This window comes from Colletotrichum costaricense (assembly GCF_030867565.1).
Source record: "Colletotrichum costaricense strain IMI 309622 chromosome Unknown Scaffold_4.1, whole genome shotgun sequence".
In the NCBI taxonomy this organism is placed as follows: Eukaryota; Fungi; Ascomycota; class Sordariomycetes; order Glomerellales; family Glomerellaceae; genus Colletotrichum; species Colletotrichum costaricense.
This window is the reverse complement of record NW_026848233.1, coordinates 3,066,601-3,081,579: the sequence shown is the minus strand read 5'-3', so window position 1 is coordinate 3,081,579 and position 14,979 is coordinate 3,066,601. Positions and strand designations below refer to the sequence as shown.

Sequence of the window (14,979 nt, the reverse complement as noted above, 5' to 3'; positions counted from 1 at the left end):
GCTCTTTTTTCTTTCTGTCTCTGAGTACCTTACCACTCAAGAGGCTCCTTCTTGGTCTCACCCCGGTTCGTCTTGGGGACGGGGACGGCCTTGGCGAGGAGGCGACCAGTCTTGGGATCCCTCTTGAGGTAGTTGGTGCCGTCGAGCCAGGGGGTGAGCTGGGACATGCGGCGCTCGTAGTCGGCAATCTTGTCGTTCTGCTGCATGGTCAGGCCGATATCATCGAGGCCGTTAATGAGGCAATGTTTCCGGAACTCCTCAACGTCGAAAGAGGCGAGGGTGTTGCCGTCGGCGTCCTTGATGAGCTGGTTGGGCAAGTCGATCTCGACTTCGCGGCCGGCGCGCGCCTCGGCGGCAATCTTCTCCAGCTTCTCCTTGTCCTCCATAATGATTGGCAGCATGCCGTTCTTGAAGGTGTTGTTGAAGAAGATGTCGGCGTACGAGGGCGCGAGGACGCAGCGGATGCCGAAATCGTTGAGGGCCCAGGGGGCGTGCTCTCTCGACGAACCGCAGCCAAAGTTGGGACCGGTGACGACGAGGATCTTGGAGCTGCGGTAGGGGTCCTTGTTAAGAATGAAGTTGGGGTTCTCGGAACCGTCCTCGTTGAAGCGGAGGGCGTAGAAGAGGGCGTTACCGAGACCAGTGCGCTTGATGGTCTTGAGGAACTGCTTGGGGATGATGGCGTCGGTGTCGACGTTGGACATCTCCAGGGGAGCGGCGATACCCTTGAGGTTGGTGAACTTGGGAAGACCAGCAGAGCTACCGGCAGAAATAGTGTTGGTGTGGGGTTCGTTGTCCTCGGGCTGGTCGGCGATGGCCTCCTTCTCAGCGTCGCTCTCCTCGACCCGCTCGTCAACCTGGGGTTCGCTGTCGGGGGTAATGGTGGCCTGGAGCTTAGGGCTCGTCTGGTAACCCTCGAGCTTTCTGACGTCAGCCAGCTTGCCGACGATACCGGCAGCAGCAGCCATCACGGGGGACATGAGATGGGTGCGGGAGCCGGCACCCTGGCGACCCTCAAAGTTTCTGTTGCTGGTGGACGCGCATCTCTCCTTGGCGGCCAGGATATCGGGGTTCATGCCCAAGCACATACTGCAACCGGCCTCACGCCACTCGAAGCCGGCGGCCTCGAAAATCTTGTCCAAGCCCTCGGCCTCGGCCTGAGTCTTGACGAGACCAGAGCCGGGGACGACCATGGCGCGCTTGATATTCGCCGCAATCTTCTTGCCCTTGACGATGTGGGCCGCGGCACGCAAGTCCTCGATACGGGAATTTGTGCAGGAACCGATGAAGACCTTGTCGACGGGGATATCCTCCATGGGGGTTCCGGGGGTCAGGCCCATGTACTCGAGCATTCTGCGGCCGGCGGCCTTCTTGTTCTCAGTGGAGAAGGTCTCGGGGTCGGGGACGACGCCGGTGATGGGGATGACGTCCTCGGGACTGGTGCCCCAGGTGATGGTGGGGATGATGTCCTTGCCGTCAATGAAGACATCAATGTCGTACTTTGCGTCGGCGTCGGACTGGAGAGACTTCCAGTACTTGACGGCCTTGTGCCACTCGTCCGAGTTGTACTTGGGGGCCAGGGGGCGGTTCTTCAGGTACTCGAAGGTGATGTCGTCGGGAGCGACCATGCCGGCTCTCGCACCACCCTCGATGGACATGTTGCAGATGGACATGCGGGCCTCCATGCTGAGGCTACGGATGACTGAACCGCAGAACTCGATAACGGCACCGGTACCGCCAGCCGTTCCGATCTTGCCAATGGCGTGCAAGACAACATCCTTTGAGCTGACGCCGGGGGCAAGCTCTCCGTCGACCTGTATCCGCATGTTCTTGCTCCTCTTGGTGATCAAGCACTGGGTGGCAAGGACGTGCTCGACCTCGCTGGTACCGATACCGAAAGCCAGGGCACCGAAGGCGCCGTGGGTCGAGGTGTGACTGTCACCGCAGACAACGGTGGTGCCGGGGAGGGTGAAGCCCTGCTCGGGACCGATAACGTGGACGATACCCTGGCGCTTGTCGCCGAGACCAAAGTATGTGAGGCCAAAGTCCTTGACATTCTCCTCGAGGGTCATGCACTGGACTCTGGAGTCATCTTCGGCAATGAAGGAGCCAATGTCCTTCATGCCTTTCCGTGACGAAGTGGGGACATTCTGGCCAGCCACATGTTAGCGATTGGACCACCACTACGGAATTGAGATTGGGCGGGCGAAAGCGATGCTTCTCGCATGTGCGCGCGTGTGAGAGATTGTGTGGAACAAGAAACTTACGTGATCGGTGGTCGCGAGGGTGCAGTCCGGTCGGCGGACCTTGCGGCCTGCATTCTTCAGACCCTCAAATGCTTGCTGCAGCCCTTTGTTAGCGAGATGTCATGGTGGGGTCGATCAACCGACGTCATCCGAGCCGGAGTGCGAATGCGGCGGCTGCGGATAGCGAAGGGGTTACGAGGGGAAGCAGGAGGGAAAAAAAGCCAAAAACAGGAGCAAGCGTCAAACGTACAGGAGAGGTGACCTCATGCACGAGATGTCTGTCTGCATTGCGTCTCATTGTTAGCAAATGAATTCCTTTCCTTTTCTCCGCGCAGATCCAAGATCCAGATCGTTCGCAATGGGGGGAAGAGCATGACGCAGAACTTACCAATGTACAGCAGGATCGTGCCGTCCAACTTCTCGTCTACGACGTGGGCCTGGAGGACCTTGTCGTAGAGAGTTTGCGGGGTGCCTTCGGCAACGGGCATTTTGTGCAACTCGGAGAGACGGGGAGGAAAAGCGATGCAATTTCAAAAGCAGGTCAGGTCGGCCTCAATTGAAGGGACCTGGTAGGGTGTTGCGAGGGTGGTGGTTCCCAAGCTTCCTTGTCAAATCAAGCTGGTGTGAGAGCAGCCGATGGATGCGAGTGTCTGCGAGTGTGCGTGCGTGTGTGTGACTCTGTTTGTATGGTGATTGGGAGTCTAGGTAGTGGATGACGGAGAGGGAGAGGGTTTGGTGAGAGAGAGATGAGAAGATGGTTCGTTGGGAGGAGAAGCGTTTGGAAAGGGAAGAGAGGGAAAAAAAAAGTAGAAAACGTAGAAAAATCCTGAGTCGGAGGAGAGGTGTGGTCAGGGGTGTGGGGGAAGAGCAGCTCAATATGTATCTGCCGGACCAGGAGGCCTTCGTCCCTCTGTTGTGTCTGAGGTCGGTGCTTGCCTCTGCTTAGAGTTGGGAACACCTGAATCAAATTGCTCCGTAATAAGAGACCTAGTGACTGAGAGAGAGAGAGAGAGCGAAAAAAGAACAAGGTACGAAATCGGAGCGAGAAAGAGGTGCCAGCTTGCAAGGGCGACAAGGAAGAGAAAGCACGTAGGTACACTTACGCCCGCCCGCCCCTCTTGCAAAAGTGCCCGCAAACCGCAGGTACCTCGAACCCTTTTTTCCCACTACGCACAACACACCAAATACATCAATCTGGCTACAAAGCTACCGGTACCTAGAAAACGAAACAATCAACTGTGACTACTACGTGGGTGAGGCTTTGGGACGAAAAAGTTCCCAAGTGTCCGATGATCGGAGGCGCCAGCTCCAGCCAGCAGTGGGTCCTGGCGACGGAAGACCTGTGAACGCGGGGTACAGCGCCCTGATTTGCAAATGACGCCCGCGGATTGGCCCGTTGCCGCAAGGTGCCCTGGCCCGGGGGTCCCGCATCCCACTTTGAACGCCCTGAGAACCTTCCAAATGCTGCCATGGACATTGAACTCGGGCCATTCCATGGACGAGACCTCAACACACGCCACACTACCTTAGCTTGGCACCTTACCTATGCGTAATACCTCAATCATCTCGGACGAGAACTCTTCGAGTGTTGGGTGTTTGGCGAGACGGGAAAAACTGGAAACGTTCCAAAAGGGGGGCCCCCCATATTCACCGTGGATCATATCAAAGTATGACTCTGTTGATGTTTGGGAAAAATCTCTCCCACTTTCGGAGAGGATACCGTTACCTTAGTATAATGGAATACGACGGCACTTGATACTCCACCGCTTGACTACACGTCCCGCACGTGAGACGCAAAGAGCCCGCAATCTGACGAGTAATATGGGCTCCAATGGGCTCAGCGCCGCCCAAAACAGCAACTCGTTGAATTCTCGTGTGTCCAACAAGTACCCTCTGCTACTTGGGGGGCCCAGTACCGTCTCCGTTTTGTTCCGTCGTTTGCCGTTGCTGACTTTTTCTTTGGTCTTCTCTTTCGCCCTCACTATGATGCCTGCTCGGTCACCAGTGACCCTAAAACTGTTTTTGTGTAATTAGTACGGATATACATGCCAGATTCAATCCAAGTACATGCGCCAGCAAGACCCGTAGCAGAACACCGAATGCTAGCGCCAGCATCGTTCATAACCCCCTCATGTACGTAATTGACGCGATGCCGAAGCTGCATTGCAGCATTTCACTTTGCTTTGCCTCTCAACGGTTCCAATCTTATTCCAGTCCCCGGCACTTTTTTTTGTGCACTAAGAATGACTCCAACCTATCCAGTCTTCTCACATACGCAGTACGAATAGTGGCACTTACCACCTTAGCTCCCAAGACCTCCGAGAACAGGAGTACGTACCGTATTACGGAATCACGGAGTATCGCCCGTCCATTCAACCCAAGCAGAAGTGGCAGTGATTCGTGAATCCATCATCCCTGAATCCCATCCTGGAGCTGGATGCAACATCCGCCCGCCGAGGCTTACTCGATGATGACGCTGCAGAACTACGCGATAACATGATAGGGCCTCGATCGCCGTCGCTGCTGCTGTCGCAAACGCAATGTCCATCATGAGGCAGCTTCACCGCATCGGCCGGCCCTCCTGCGGTCATCCCAACAAGCGCTCCCAGGCTAATCCGGAGAACATCTACCCTCCCCAATAACAACTGCCCGTAACCGTACCCGAGCCCGAGGTGCCGACTTCATCATGCATTGCAAAAGCATACCCGGGCTGCTCCCTCTGTGGTGCAACTCTGTTTGATTAATGTCTGTATCCGTAGCCATACCGGCATATCAATACTGCGTCAACTCCATCAACAATCCGGGCCATCTGCCATTGCATTCGTGCTGCCATTGTCAACCTTGTCCGAGCACTCGAGAAGCAAGGTAATCAAGTCTCGAAAGGGTTGATCTCCTTCGTGCTGCATGCTTGGCCTGCCACTACCCCACACAAGCTCAAACAGCGCCCGTTCGACTCGTATCATGTGCATTTGACGCTGCGCTTTCGGCCTCCGTCTTATCAAACATTCCTTTCCCCCAACCCAGCCGATATACGGAGTATGGCTTTCGTCGCGCTTCACCCAGCCGACCTGGTCCCTACAGCGCCGATCGGCGGTTGGTCGGGCTCCAACGCCAAGCTTTCCTCCACAACCTCCCTTTTTCGTCACCACCGGCTGTCAGGAACCGAGAATCGCAATCAAACCCCCCAGCAAGCCTTGCACCATCTGCATCACCCACGCAATCCCCTGCGCGATCCGGACCGCTGTCGCCAATAACACGAATCCGCTGCTCAGCGCAAAGAAAAACATCCCAACGTCCGTCCAAGTTGACTCGTTGACATCAAGTCGCTTTCTGGCAGGCGATGTCGGATCAAAGCAAGGTGATATGGCTTTCCAATACCATCGAGCCACGCTCCCCGCAATCTGCTTGCCGTCGGTGGCGCACTTTAGCACACGCTTACTCAACACGTCTCTTTTCAAACGACCTCCGGTGTCGCCGCCTTCGGAGTCGCTGTTCACCAGGGTCGTTGACGTGCTGCAGCCAGCTTTCAACCTGGCTTGACTGGCTGCTGACAACTGCTGGCTCTCCGTTGGTGTATCCTGTAGATTGTCGTTTCTCCCTTTCATGGCACGAAACGTCTTTGAACTCTTGCGGCTGCTCATCGCCTCTATACCGTCTGCTATGGTGTTTGTTGACTTTGACGGGCTCGTGTTCGAGAACCTCATGATCTTGAACTTGTTCCGCAATCTCCTACTCGGAACAGAGTCGGGAGGAGGCTTCCTGAGGCTGGTAGGCAGCGATCTGGGCGTTCCGCTGGCCGGGAGGCTCTGTTTCCGAGTTTCCGCCGTCCTGTTGCCCGAATTGGCCAATGCGGCCCGCGCCGCCCCCGTCGATGCGATCTTGCTTTGGCCCTGCTGAGTGGCTGGCTCCAACACGGTTAGGGGTGATGTAGACGTGGACATGTGTGGTGTGACAGGGTTCTCGGCTTGGCTCTCCTGCTTGTCGCTGTCTGCCAAATTTCTCGCAGAGTATTTCTCGACCACCTTGTGGATCGCATCGTTTCGATGCTGGAGGGTCAGCGTTTGGCTTCCTTTTGGTGCCAAAGCCTGGGTCCTTATTTTGACGGTCCTTAGATGCCGCACTTTTTCGGTCGAGATGTCCTCTGTTGACGTTGACATCTGTTCGTCGTACTGTCGACTCACGCGTCGATTCTGCAACATGCTCCAGCTTTCGCTGACTCTTCTCTTGGGTTGTTCTTGGCATAGGCTCGATTGTGAAAGACCTTGGCCGCAGCCAATAATGGTGGTGATGGGTGTGGTGGCAGCTTTTGTCTTTAGAGCCTCCATCTTTCCCACTCCCCGCTGGCATATCACGTCCTCGCGAACCTCCATCCTTCTTGGAGATGTTGCTCGGTCCTCGAAGGTGAGACTTTTCGGGATTGGCGGCTCTTGGGTCACCTTGCAAAGGTTGTCCTCCAGCGCCTGGATATGCTCTCGGGTCAACAAGTTCTCTTGAAGCGGCGGGCTTTTCTGGTCGATCTGGGATGTCAATAATGACTCGAATGGGGATATGTTCGCTGTGATTGGTGGGCCACGATTCTTGGCTGCCTGCTGGTCGTTGAGTTCGTGAGTTTGCATCAATGAACGGTAAGCCACTGCTAGTGGCGCTACTGTCAATTCCACCTCGCCGTCCAGGGCTTCCATATTCCGGATCAGTGGGATAAGTTGTCTTGCCTCCCAGCGGTTCAGTGTTGCCTGCTGCTGGTAGTCCAGGGCTGGGTGTGGGTATGTTTCCCCCAGGATATGATCTCTCAAGAGGTTTGTAGGCGTCAGGTTTGCGCTTGCTGATACTGTCCTCGAATGGCGGATGGGGATTTTGCCTGAGGTTAGAGACATGTTTCTTGAGAATTCCCTGCTGTGGTATCCCAGCGGATCCTGATCGTCTGCTTTCCGTAGAACCATTGGGTTGGAAACGGCCCGGAGAGCTTGTCGGCCTCCCGGCTCTGTCTCTGGGCGTCGCTGGCCTAAAAAAGACACCGTTTTTTGAGGTCCTTGAGGTATGGGTGGTAGCTCCTTTTCCATGGCTTTGCCCTTCTGGCTTTGACCTTTGGTGACTGGTGCTGGGAGGGTGAAGTGACCAGGCCGGCTTTTCTCACTGATGCTTTGAGGAGAGTTCAAGTTTCCAAACGGGAGCGGCATCTGCGTAGGTCGTCGATCTTCCCCTAAGTTTCGGCCGTTTGTTCCGAGTTCCTGAGCCGCGGTGGATGCCAGGGATGATCGTCTGCTTTGAGGGGTTCGTATCACAGTGTCAGATGAATCAGCATCGTTTTCTTCCGAGATGATATGTTTGGGCAGATGAGATTTGGGATCAGTATGGCTCATCCCCAAACGATGAGCGTTTGGTTGCTCAGGCAGGTATCGGGCGTCTTTCGCTTCAGAACCTGACTCATTGGTCAGTACATGAGCCCAATGTCGACACAAGCTAGCTTACCGCGAGTCGATACGCTCTTATTTGACTGCGCAATCGGGCTAAGTATAGGCTCTTTGGCAGAAGACCACTGCTGTCTATGGCGTTGCCAATGAACGTTGCGCTGTGCTTGTCGAATGGCCTCCTTTTCCCGATCTTTCCGGGCAAACCTTTGCTCTTCTCGTTGCTGGAGCTTTTTGGTCACCTCTTCTGTGAGGAGTTCGGCCCCGCGGCGTGTACGTCGAGACTCCGACTTGTGTCTAGCTTCCAGCTTTTGGTCGAGAGTCAAGGAAGCAGAGCTGAAGCTGGTTGTAGACGGTGTCTCAACGTCTAGTTCTCCTGTGACTGGGTTGATTCCTGTGACGCCAAGGTAATCTCCACTCTCTTTCAGAGTTCTGCGCTTCCGGTGGATCAATCGGCGTTCTTCCAGTGTTCGTTCTTCTCTTGAAGATCTAGTTGCCGGTGTATGAGCGATCGTGTTAGCTCTTCGGAGAAGAGGCTCAGGTTCAGAAGATCGGGCTTTCCGAGAACGGCCCAGTTCCTTGGCCGTGTTCCAGCGTGTGATGCGGTCAGAGCTTCGACCTATTCGTGGTGGACTTGTCGGAGAGTGTCTAGATCTCGAACGAGGGTTTTCAGCGGTTTCCTAGTACCCTTGATTCCGATGGGTGCTACCCTTTTCAGCCCGGCGGCTTGGGAGGACGGCCCTCAAACGCGCGCTTAGATTTAACTTCCGGCCAAACCCTTCGGAGACTTGCTGTCCAGGACGTCGAGATAAGACTCGAAACGATGGTGCATCGGGCGGTCGACCGGTGGCTGGAGCTGAGTGGGTTGACATAATTCAATTCGAGGAGATGCGGGGATAGAAATGCTGCATGGTACGACAGATAGAGAGTAAATAAACAACGATGCCGGCAAAAGAACTCATGAACCCGTTGCCAGGTGTGTGTCCGGCGGCGATGTAAGAGATCGGAAATGATGGGTTGCGTTTGGAAAGGGAGATCCTTGCGCAGGAAGGGACGACAGGTTTGAGCAGTCAATGTCAAAGAGGCGCAACGACTCGACGAACTGCTGCTGCTGTCAACCCCTGACTCAAGGAACAAGGCAGTTGCTTGTAAGTTGGCGACACTCCTTCCCAGCATATAATCCAACTCAATTGAATTTCTCTCTTTCCCATCCCTTTTCCCTTTGTGCTTCGCCCTCCTCCTTCTTTTGTTAGACGTCAACCAGAGCAACCGTCACCCACGCCTGCGCAATGGATTTCCCCCTCTTTGGCGAATTGCCTCCAGAAATTCGAGCTGAGATCTGGAAGCTGTCACTTCCTGAAGTCGAGTCAGAAGTTTGCATCGTTCCGTCGACATGCGACACACCACAGTCGTTGCTGGTGTACACTGCCTTTCCGGTGCTGATGCATGTTTGCCGCGAGTCTCGCCAATTCGTCCAGAACTCTAGACTGAGTGGAATTCATCTTATGCGTCCGCGCTCGGCCATTGACACGATTGATTTTCCTGTGCCGTTTCGATCTTATCAGCCGGAATTGGATACCCTGTTCTGCCAGAATCAAGGTCCGGCATCTTTGGAAGACATTGCCAGTGAAGACGATTTCGAACACGTCATTCAAGAGACAAGGCATCTGGCTATCCCAGGCGAGAAAGAATTCTTGGATCTGGTAGCCTGGGTACTCACATTCTACTTTCCGAAACTGGAGACTCTGTCAGTGGTTGTCGGGGACATCTCAAATGGCTCTGGCTTTGGCTCCTACTTCAATGCACCAAAGACACGCTGCAAGCTGCGCCGGATAAATGCGGCAGATACACAGATATACAACATCGATGTAAGAGATCTTGACGGAACCGAAACCTTGGACCCGTCGCACCTGTCGAGATGCATGGCGGAGTACACACAAGAGCTCGAAAAGATCATCGAGGAGTGTTTCAACGACATGGACAGAACGTTACGAAGGGCTCATCGCTGGTGGAATCGTGAATTGAAGACTTTCAAGAGAGTCCAATATTTGACCCAGACGTTTGTTCAGTACGAAGCAGGAAGTACATTCCGGTTGGAAACCACATTCTCGTAGCGCGGGCATGTTAATGAGGCTCGGGTAGCAATGAATGATAGATGGTTCGTTCCAATTGGCATCACTAGACAGTTACTTCTAAGGAACCGAACGTACTTTATCAATCACATGAGGTGCAAATTTTTGAATGCGCTACGGTATTTCTTGGCAGAGCAGTTTTCAAGGAGAGCAGGTGCAGCGCCTCCAATGTACCTGCCTTCTCTTTAGTCTCTCGTCGAGCATCCAGGGTACCTTCCTGCCTCATCAGACTGATCTCCGTCCGCAACGTCCCTCCAACGCCTATGACCCTTTCTACTTTTCTTCCGTCTCGCCACCGCAGGCGAGGCGATCGATATGGAGGCTTGTGGGGAAGCTTGGGTCAAGGAAAGTTCATGCTTCCGAGGTCTAGATGTCACTGCCCTGCACTTTCTGAAGTACGATTCGGGAACATGGAGCAAGACGTAGTGAGGAATCCATACAGCAACGAAGTGATAGCCAAAGGGCTTGGTGAAGACTGGAACTAGAGATTGGCAAAACATCATCTGAGGAAAGGCATCAAGTGTCGATGTTGACAACCTCGCTCGTTATTCTACTGGGAGGAAAGAATCAGCATTGTTTATGGAATTCGCATTATCTGCTCTTCAACTGTTTATTCTGCTTTTCTTCGTTTTCATGTGTGCGGAGGCTTATCAAGGGCATCTGACTTCCCATATCTTTATCTCCCGCTATCGCAGAGGTCAGACAACCGGGAAAAGCTTGTTCCCTCGGCAATGAGACGCGTCTTCGTGAAAGTTCTCAGAGGAAATCTAAGTCTGGCGAGCCAAAGGGTCGTCAATCTCCGAGGAGGCTAGATTTAGCAACACTGAGACTAGTCTTCAGGACGAAGGAATTAACAGACTTAAGTTGGCTGGGTAGCCAACGTCAGTAATAACAAAATAAGCTCAGTCACCATCAGGAGGCAGATACAGTCACTTCTATATCCTAAAGACATACCCAAGGATCGCGAGGTACAAGGTCACCAATTTGCCAAGTTGCAGGGACTTCGCGAGAACTGTGCCGGGAATAATGCACCTCCACCAAGAAAAGATTGATTTAAGAGAATACAAATTCAGTCTTGAGACTTGAATAGTTGATTAACAAAGAAGAACGCCGGCCCAGGAATCGACCATCCGCCCGAACCAGCCCAACGCCGCCATATGCTGCTGTAAATAAGTTTGAAGCCATCAAGCAAAAAGTCTTCCCAGAGCAATGTCACCCATCTCTCATGCCACGTACGTCAAGCCCTCTCAGTGGAAACCCGACCATCTAGAAGGGTACCGTTCCCCTTGTTGATTGCTTCTGTTCCTCTTCGCGCTGGCAAAGGGGTTGTAATCGGGAGCACTCGTGTGGTCGAGAGCATCTGAGCCAGTCGATCTTCTAATCTCCGACTGCTTCAGTGGGCTTCCTCGACGTTGTTCCCGAGCAGCCATTTCTCTCGAGTTCCGGGGCGACATGAAGCCCTGGTTCATCTCATTAAGACTCGACGTCTTCTTGAGTGGCGAGTTCGCGTGGTTGAATACACCCAAGTTTCCGCCAAAGCTCGTTCCTCCTGTGTTCGCGGTGGACGTTGAGGTCGACTGGTACATGGGTGCCGGCGGGAGACTTTGCCGGACCGAGCGAGTGCTGGGCACAGGGGTGAAGGACTCGGATCGCCTGTTAGACGTCGGAGTAAAGAGACGGGATGCGAAGCTGCTAATTGGAGGAGTGTGGACCGGGTCCTCCTGCTTGACGTGAGGATTGGGTGTAACCACAAACTCTTTCTTGATGACCGTCGTAGGCGTTCCCAGTTCGACAAAGGACTCTTCATCCTCAGCCTCTTCAGGCGAACACTGTGTGCCGACATCGCGAACAACCGGGTGAAGACGTGGCCGCACGAACTTGGTGTCGTACTCGTGGAGGACCTCCTTGTGGATGATAGCCGTATCCTTGATCTGCTGAGCATACCGAGTTTGGACGAAAATCAGCTGGACGGAAAGAATGAGTTGCAGCACAATGCAGTTGAAAACTGTTACACTCGGTCTGGGATCCAAGGGCACCAGAGGGAGGAACATCATGTAGACAAGGACGTGGCCAGGGCTGAAGAGGCAGAAGAGCTGCAAAGAGACCGGGAGAGGATCCCAGACACTTAGCTCCCAGACGTCGTGTGATCTGTCGGGGTGGGCTCGCGACTCGGCAGTCTCGGAAGACAGGAGGTTATTCAAGAGTCTCAGGGGCGAAGAGACGGCCGGGTCGGACCTGGCTTTGACTCGTTGGGCTGAGGGGGTGTGCGGCTTGTCTTCAACGTTGACTTGGAATAATCGGTACTGCCTCGTTCTCGACATGGTATAGAAGGCGTTGGCGACAGATAGGAGGCCAAGAATCCAAACGAGGGGCCGCACCTGAGGACTCGTTAGTAACCATGATGCGCAACCCATGCGACTCGATGCTACTGACAATGTAGGTGACGATGCCCCCGGAGCTCCCATCGCTGAACACATCATCCTCGACCTCCGATGCTACGCAGTTAGCTCTAGCAAGGAGAAACACGAAGTTGCAGCCGAGCCCGAGCTGTGTTCCTAGTGCCTTTGAATCCCAATCTCTCGTCTCCAATTCTTCCGATAGCCAGAGCAAGAAGTCCATAGGGTTCAGCATGGCCTTCAGGCGCTCAGAGAGCGGCTTCTTTCGCACTAGACGCGGCATCTCGTCAGATTGCGCTTCTTGCCATCAACAGGCGACTTCTGGGCGGATGGGATTCTGGAAGCCTCGAAGGCGATGGTTTCGTGGTCGACGGGCGGGATCGAGTGGTGCGTCGGTGTCGTTTGTCGTCGTTGTCGTCGTCGATTTCGTCGCTAGGTGAAATTGTTTACAAAGAAGTCTGGGTCTATTGATTTTTGGGCCATTGTCCCGCTGCTAGGCAAGAGGAGCTTTCGACAGGGGTACCTTCCTTATGTGCATGGACCGTAAACTGAAAGCATCTGGGAGATAATACGTACCGGAACGCTGCAAGTGGGGTCTCCACTGGCTTCTGTCACATAGCCCACACCTCATCCGAGCCTGTTAGCAGTTCGGGCTCCAGCAGGCGGTACCTGGCAGAACAGCGCTAACAGCACTTCAGCCACAGTGAGGTGCTGGAGTGGAGCGCTGCCAGCCCGCCGCCAGGTCGGGTACAGGTAATCAAGGCAAGTACGTCAATCCGTCCGCCGACCTCCTGGGCCATCGCAAGCTCTCCAACAACCGCACAAGTCATCCAAGATGGCTTCGCAAGCAGATATGAAGGACCGCCAGTTCCTCGCCGTCATTGGCGACGAGGTAGGACACTTTGCGTAGTCGACACTATGACTGATTACAAATGGCTAAAACTTGAGAACTAGGACTCGGTCACCGGCCTCCTCCTCGCTGGCATTGGGGTGCGCTCTTTCGACTCCACGACGATTCCGATTGCGGCTCGAGATAACTAACAAGTGCACAGCACGTCAGCACGGGTGCCGACCAAGAAAAGAACTTCCTGGTGGTGGATAGCAAGACGGACACCGCTACGATCGAGTCTACCTTTGAATCCTTCACTTCAAGGAAGGACATTGGCATCATCCTCATCAACCAACACGTCAGTAGCGATCCCAGGGGGGGGGGGGGGCCTTGTGCCAAGAGAACACATACTGATTGAAAGAACAGATTGCCGATCGCATAAGACATCGGGTCGATACCTACACTGCTGCTTTCCCGACCGTTCTCGAAATTCCGAGCAAGGACCACCCGTACGACCCCGAGAAGGACAGTGTTTTGCGCAGAGTGCGCCGGTTGTTTGGCGAATAAGCATGTCATTCCACAGATTATGGGGATAGTAAGAGCCAAGAGGCAAAAGCATGGTGCGCCGGCAGCGTATTCGGAGTTTGGATGGACCGCACCGGCCTATCATGAATAAATTGCGAGCTACATGCCTAGCACCGCTACCCTATGTACGTACGCATTGTTATGCCGATACTCCTACGCAGAATGAACACCTAAAAGGACCCTCAAACGGATCCATCACACGGGCGAAGTTGAACTGCGTTATGCCAAATTCCTAATGCTACCAGTGTTATGAGATGAAGTGAAACCCCAACAGCAATCTGGATGTATCGCTACGTGTGACTGTAACCCATGCCCCATCATCGTAAACCTTCGTATGCTTGTAATTAAGTTAAAGCTCCAAGCTGAAGAAGCTCTTGGTGTTGCGCGAGAAAACGACTTGAGCGGTCAAGCAGGTGATGGGGACATCATCGGCGGTGTAGACGTCAGCAAAGACGGTGTACTTGCCCTGTAGATATTGTCAATAACCTGATAAGGTTCATATAGATGAGCCTGACTTACGGAGGGGATCTCGTTAGGAAGCTCGACAGACTTGGTGACGGTGAGAACACCCTTCTCGATGGGGCACTCAAGGTCGACGTTCTCGATCTGCTCGCAGAGGTCCGCCTTGGTGCTGATAAGGCGGATGAGGCCGTACTTGACCTGGAGAAGGACGTAGGCGCCCTTCTCGATGTTCTGCTTGACGGTGCCGGAAGCCTTGATGACGAGCTCCTTGCCACTGAAACGCCATGTTAGCTGGCTCCCGTTTCACGATACTGCGGTATGCATCGTCATAGACTGGGGGCTGCTGCAAACGAACTTACGCCTGAGGAGGGTTGGGAGAGAGGTCTACGCTGTCGATTGTGACGATGTCCTCATCATGGGACTTGGGGCAGAGCTCCAAAGGCGAGTCGCCGGGGACCTTGAGGTCATCGTTAACAATGACGGACTGGTCTCTCTGGACCAGGACGCTGGCACCGGCCGGTGCGAGACCGGCGGAGAGGAAGGCGATGACAGCTGTGGCGAACCTCATCGCGGTTAGAGGTCGAGGTCGTTTAGTGATTAGGAAGATGGGGTATGGGCGGTTCGAACAACGGCGGTCTCGATGTCGTTGATGATGCTCGGTGTGTACTCGTCGGCGTCCGAGGTTCGATGTTTAGCGTGAGGATGATGGGAGGTGATAGAGAAGTGGTTCCTGCGAGTGGCTTTGGTTGGTAGGTGGTGAGCAACGAACGGGGCTGGGTTCGGAGGGAGAACGTCATGGGGACAACGTCAGATCGATCTGATTGGATGGAGCTAGGTGGACCTTGGTCGGGACAAGCGCCTTTGCCTTCCCCAGCGACCATGGCGACATTGGAGGTACCTTTCATTGCATATCTTTGGTGT

At 54.2% G+C, this 14,979-nt stretch overlaps 7 protein-coding genes across 7 annotated transcripts; 2 read left to right on the top strand and 5 right to left on the bottom strand.

Annotated features, from left to right (window-relative positions):
- Nucleotides 1-29: 29 nt before the first annotated feature.
- On the bottom strand, nt 30-2,734 carry CCOS01_05079 (3-isopropylmalate dehydratase; the record flags this gene model as incomplete). The annotated part of the gene is made up of 4 exons (XM_060453260.1): nt 30-2,150; nt 2,268-2,342; nt 2,497-2,528; nt 2,635-2,734. 4 exons carry the CDS (start codon nt 2,732-2,734, stop codon nt 30-32), a joined length of 2,328 nt encoding a protein of 775 aa, XP_060317218.1.
- Nucleotides 2,735-5,401: 2,667 nt separating this feature from the next.
- Nucleotides 5,402-8,486, bottom strand: CCOS01_05078 (uncharacterized protein; the record flags this gene model as incomplete). The annotated part of the gene is made up of 3 exons (XM_060453259.1): nt 5,402-7,665; nt 7,716-8,273; nt 8,420-8,486. 3 exons carry the CDS (start codon nt 8,484-8,486, stop codon nt 5,402-5,404), a joined length of 2,889 nt encoding a protein of 962 aa, XP_060317217.1.
- Nucleotides 8,487-8,943: 457 nt separating this feature from the next.
- Nucleotides 8,944-9,768, top strand: CCOS01_05077 (uncharacterized protein; the record flags this gene model as incomplete). The annotated part of the gene is made up of 1 exon (XM_060453258.1): nt 8,944-9,768. One exon carries the CDS (start codon nt 8,944-8,946, stop codon nt 9,766-9,768), a length of 825 nt encoding a protein of 274 aa, XP_060317216.1.
- A 1,265-nt stretch (nt 9,769-11,033) lies between these two features.
- Nucleotides 11,034-12,465, bottom strand: CCOS01_05076 (uncharacterized protein; the record flags this gene model as incomplete). Its single annotated transcript, XM_060453257.1, has 2 exons — nt 11,034-12,164; nt 12,220-12,465. The coding sequence occupies 2 exons, from the start codon at nt 12,463-12,465 to the stop codon at nt 11,034-11,036; spliced, it is 1,377 nt and encodes a 458-aa protein (XP_060317215.1).
- A 552-nt stretch (nt 12,466-13,017) lies between these two features.
- CCOS01_05075 (V-type proton ATPase subunit F) lies at nt 13,018-13,578 on the top strand (the record flags this gene model as incomplete). Its single annotated transcript, XM_060453256.1, has 4 exons — nt 13,018-13,074; nt 13,137-13,172; nt 13,235-13,369; nt 13,438-13,578. 4 exons carry the CDS (start codon nt 13,018-13,020, stop codon nt 13,576-13,578), a joined length of 369 nt encoding a protein of 122 aa, XP_060317214.1.
- Nucleotides 13,579-13,945: 367 nt separating this feature from the next.
- CCOS01_05074 (ML domain-containing protein) lies at nt 13,946-14,626 on the bottom strand (the record flags this gene model as incomplete). Its single annotated transcript, XM_060453255.1, has 3 exons — nt 13,946-14,062; nt 14,116-14,332; nt 14,418-14,626. 3 exons carry the CDS (start codon nt 14,624-14,626, stop codon nt 13,946-13,948), a joined length of 543 nt encoding a protein of 180 aa, XP_060317213.1.
- A 22-nt stretch (nt 14,627-14,648) lies between these two features.
- On the bottom strand, nt 14,649-14,939 carry CCOS01_05073 (uncharacterized protein; the record flags this gene model as incomplete). Its single annotated transcript, XM_060453254.1, has 1 exon — nt 14,649-14,939. One exon carries the CDS (start codon nt 14,937-14,939, stop codon nt 14,649-14,651), a length of 291 nt encoding a protein of 96 aa, XP_060317212.1.
- Between the last annotated feature and the right edge of the window lie 40 nt (nt 14,940-14,979).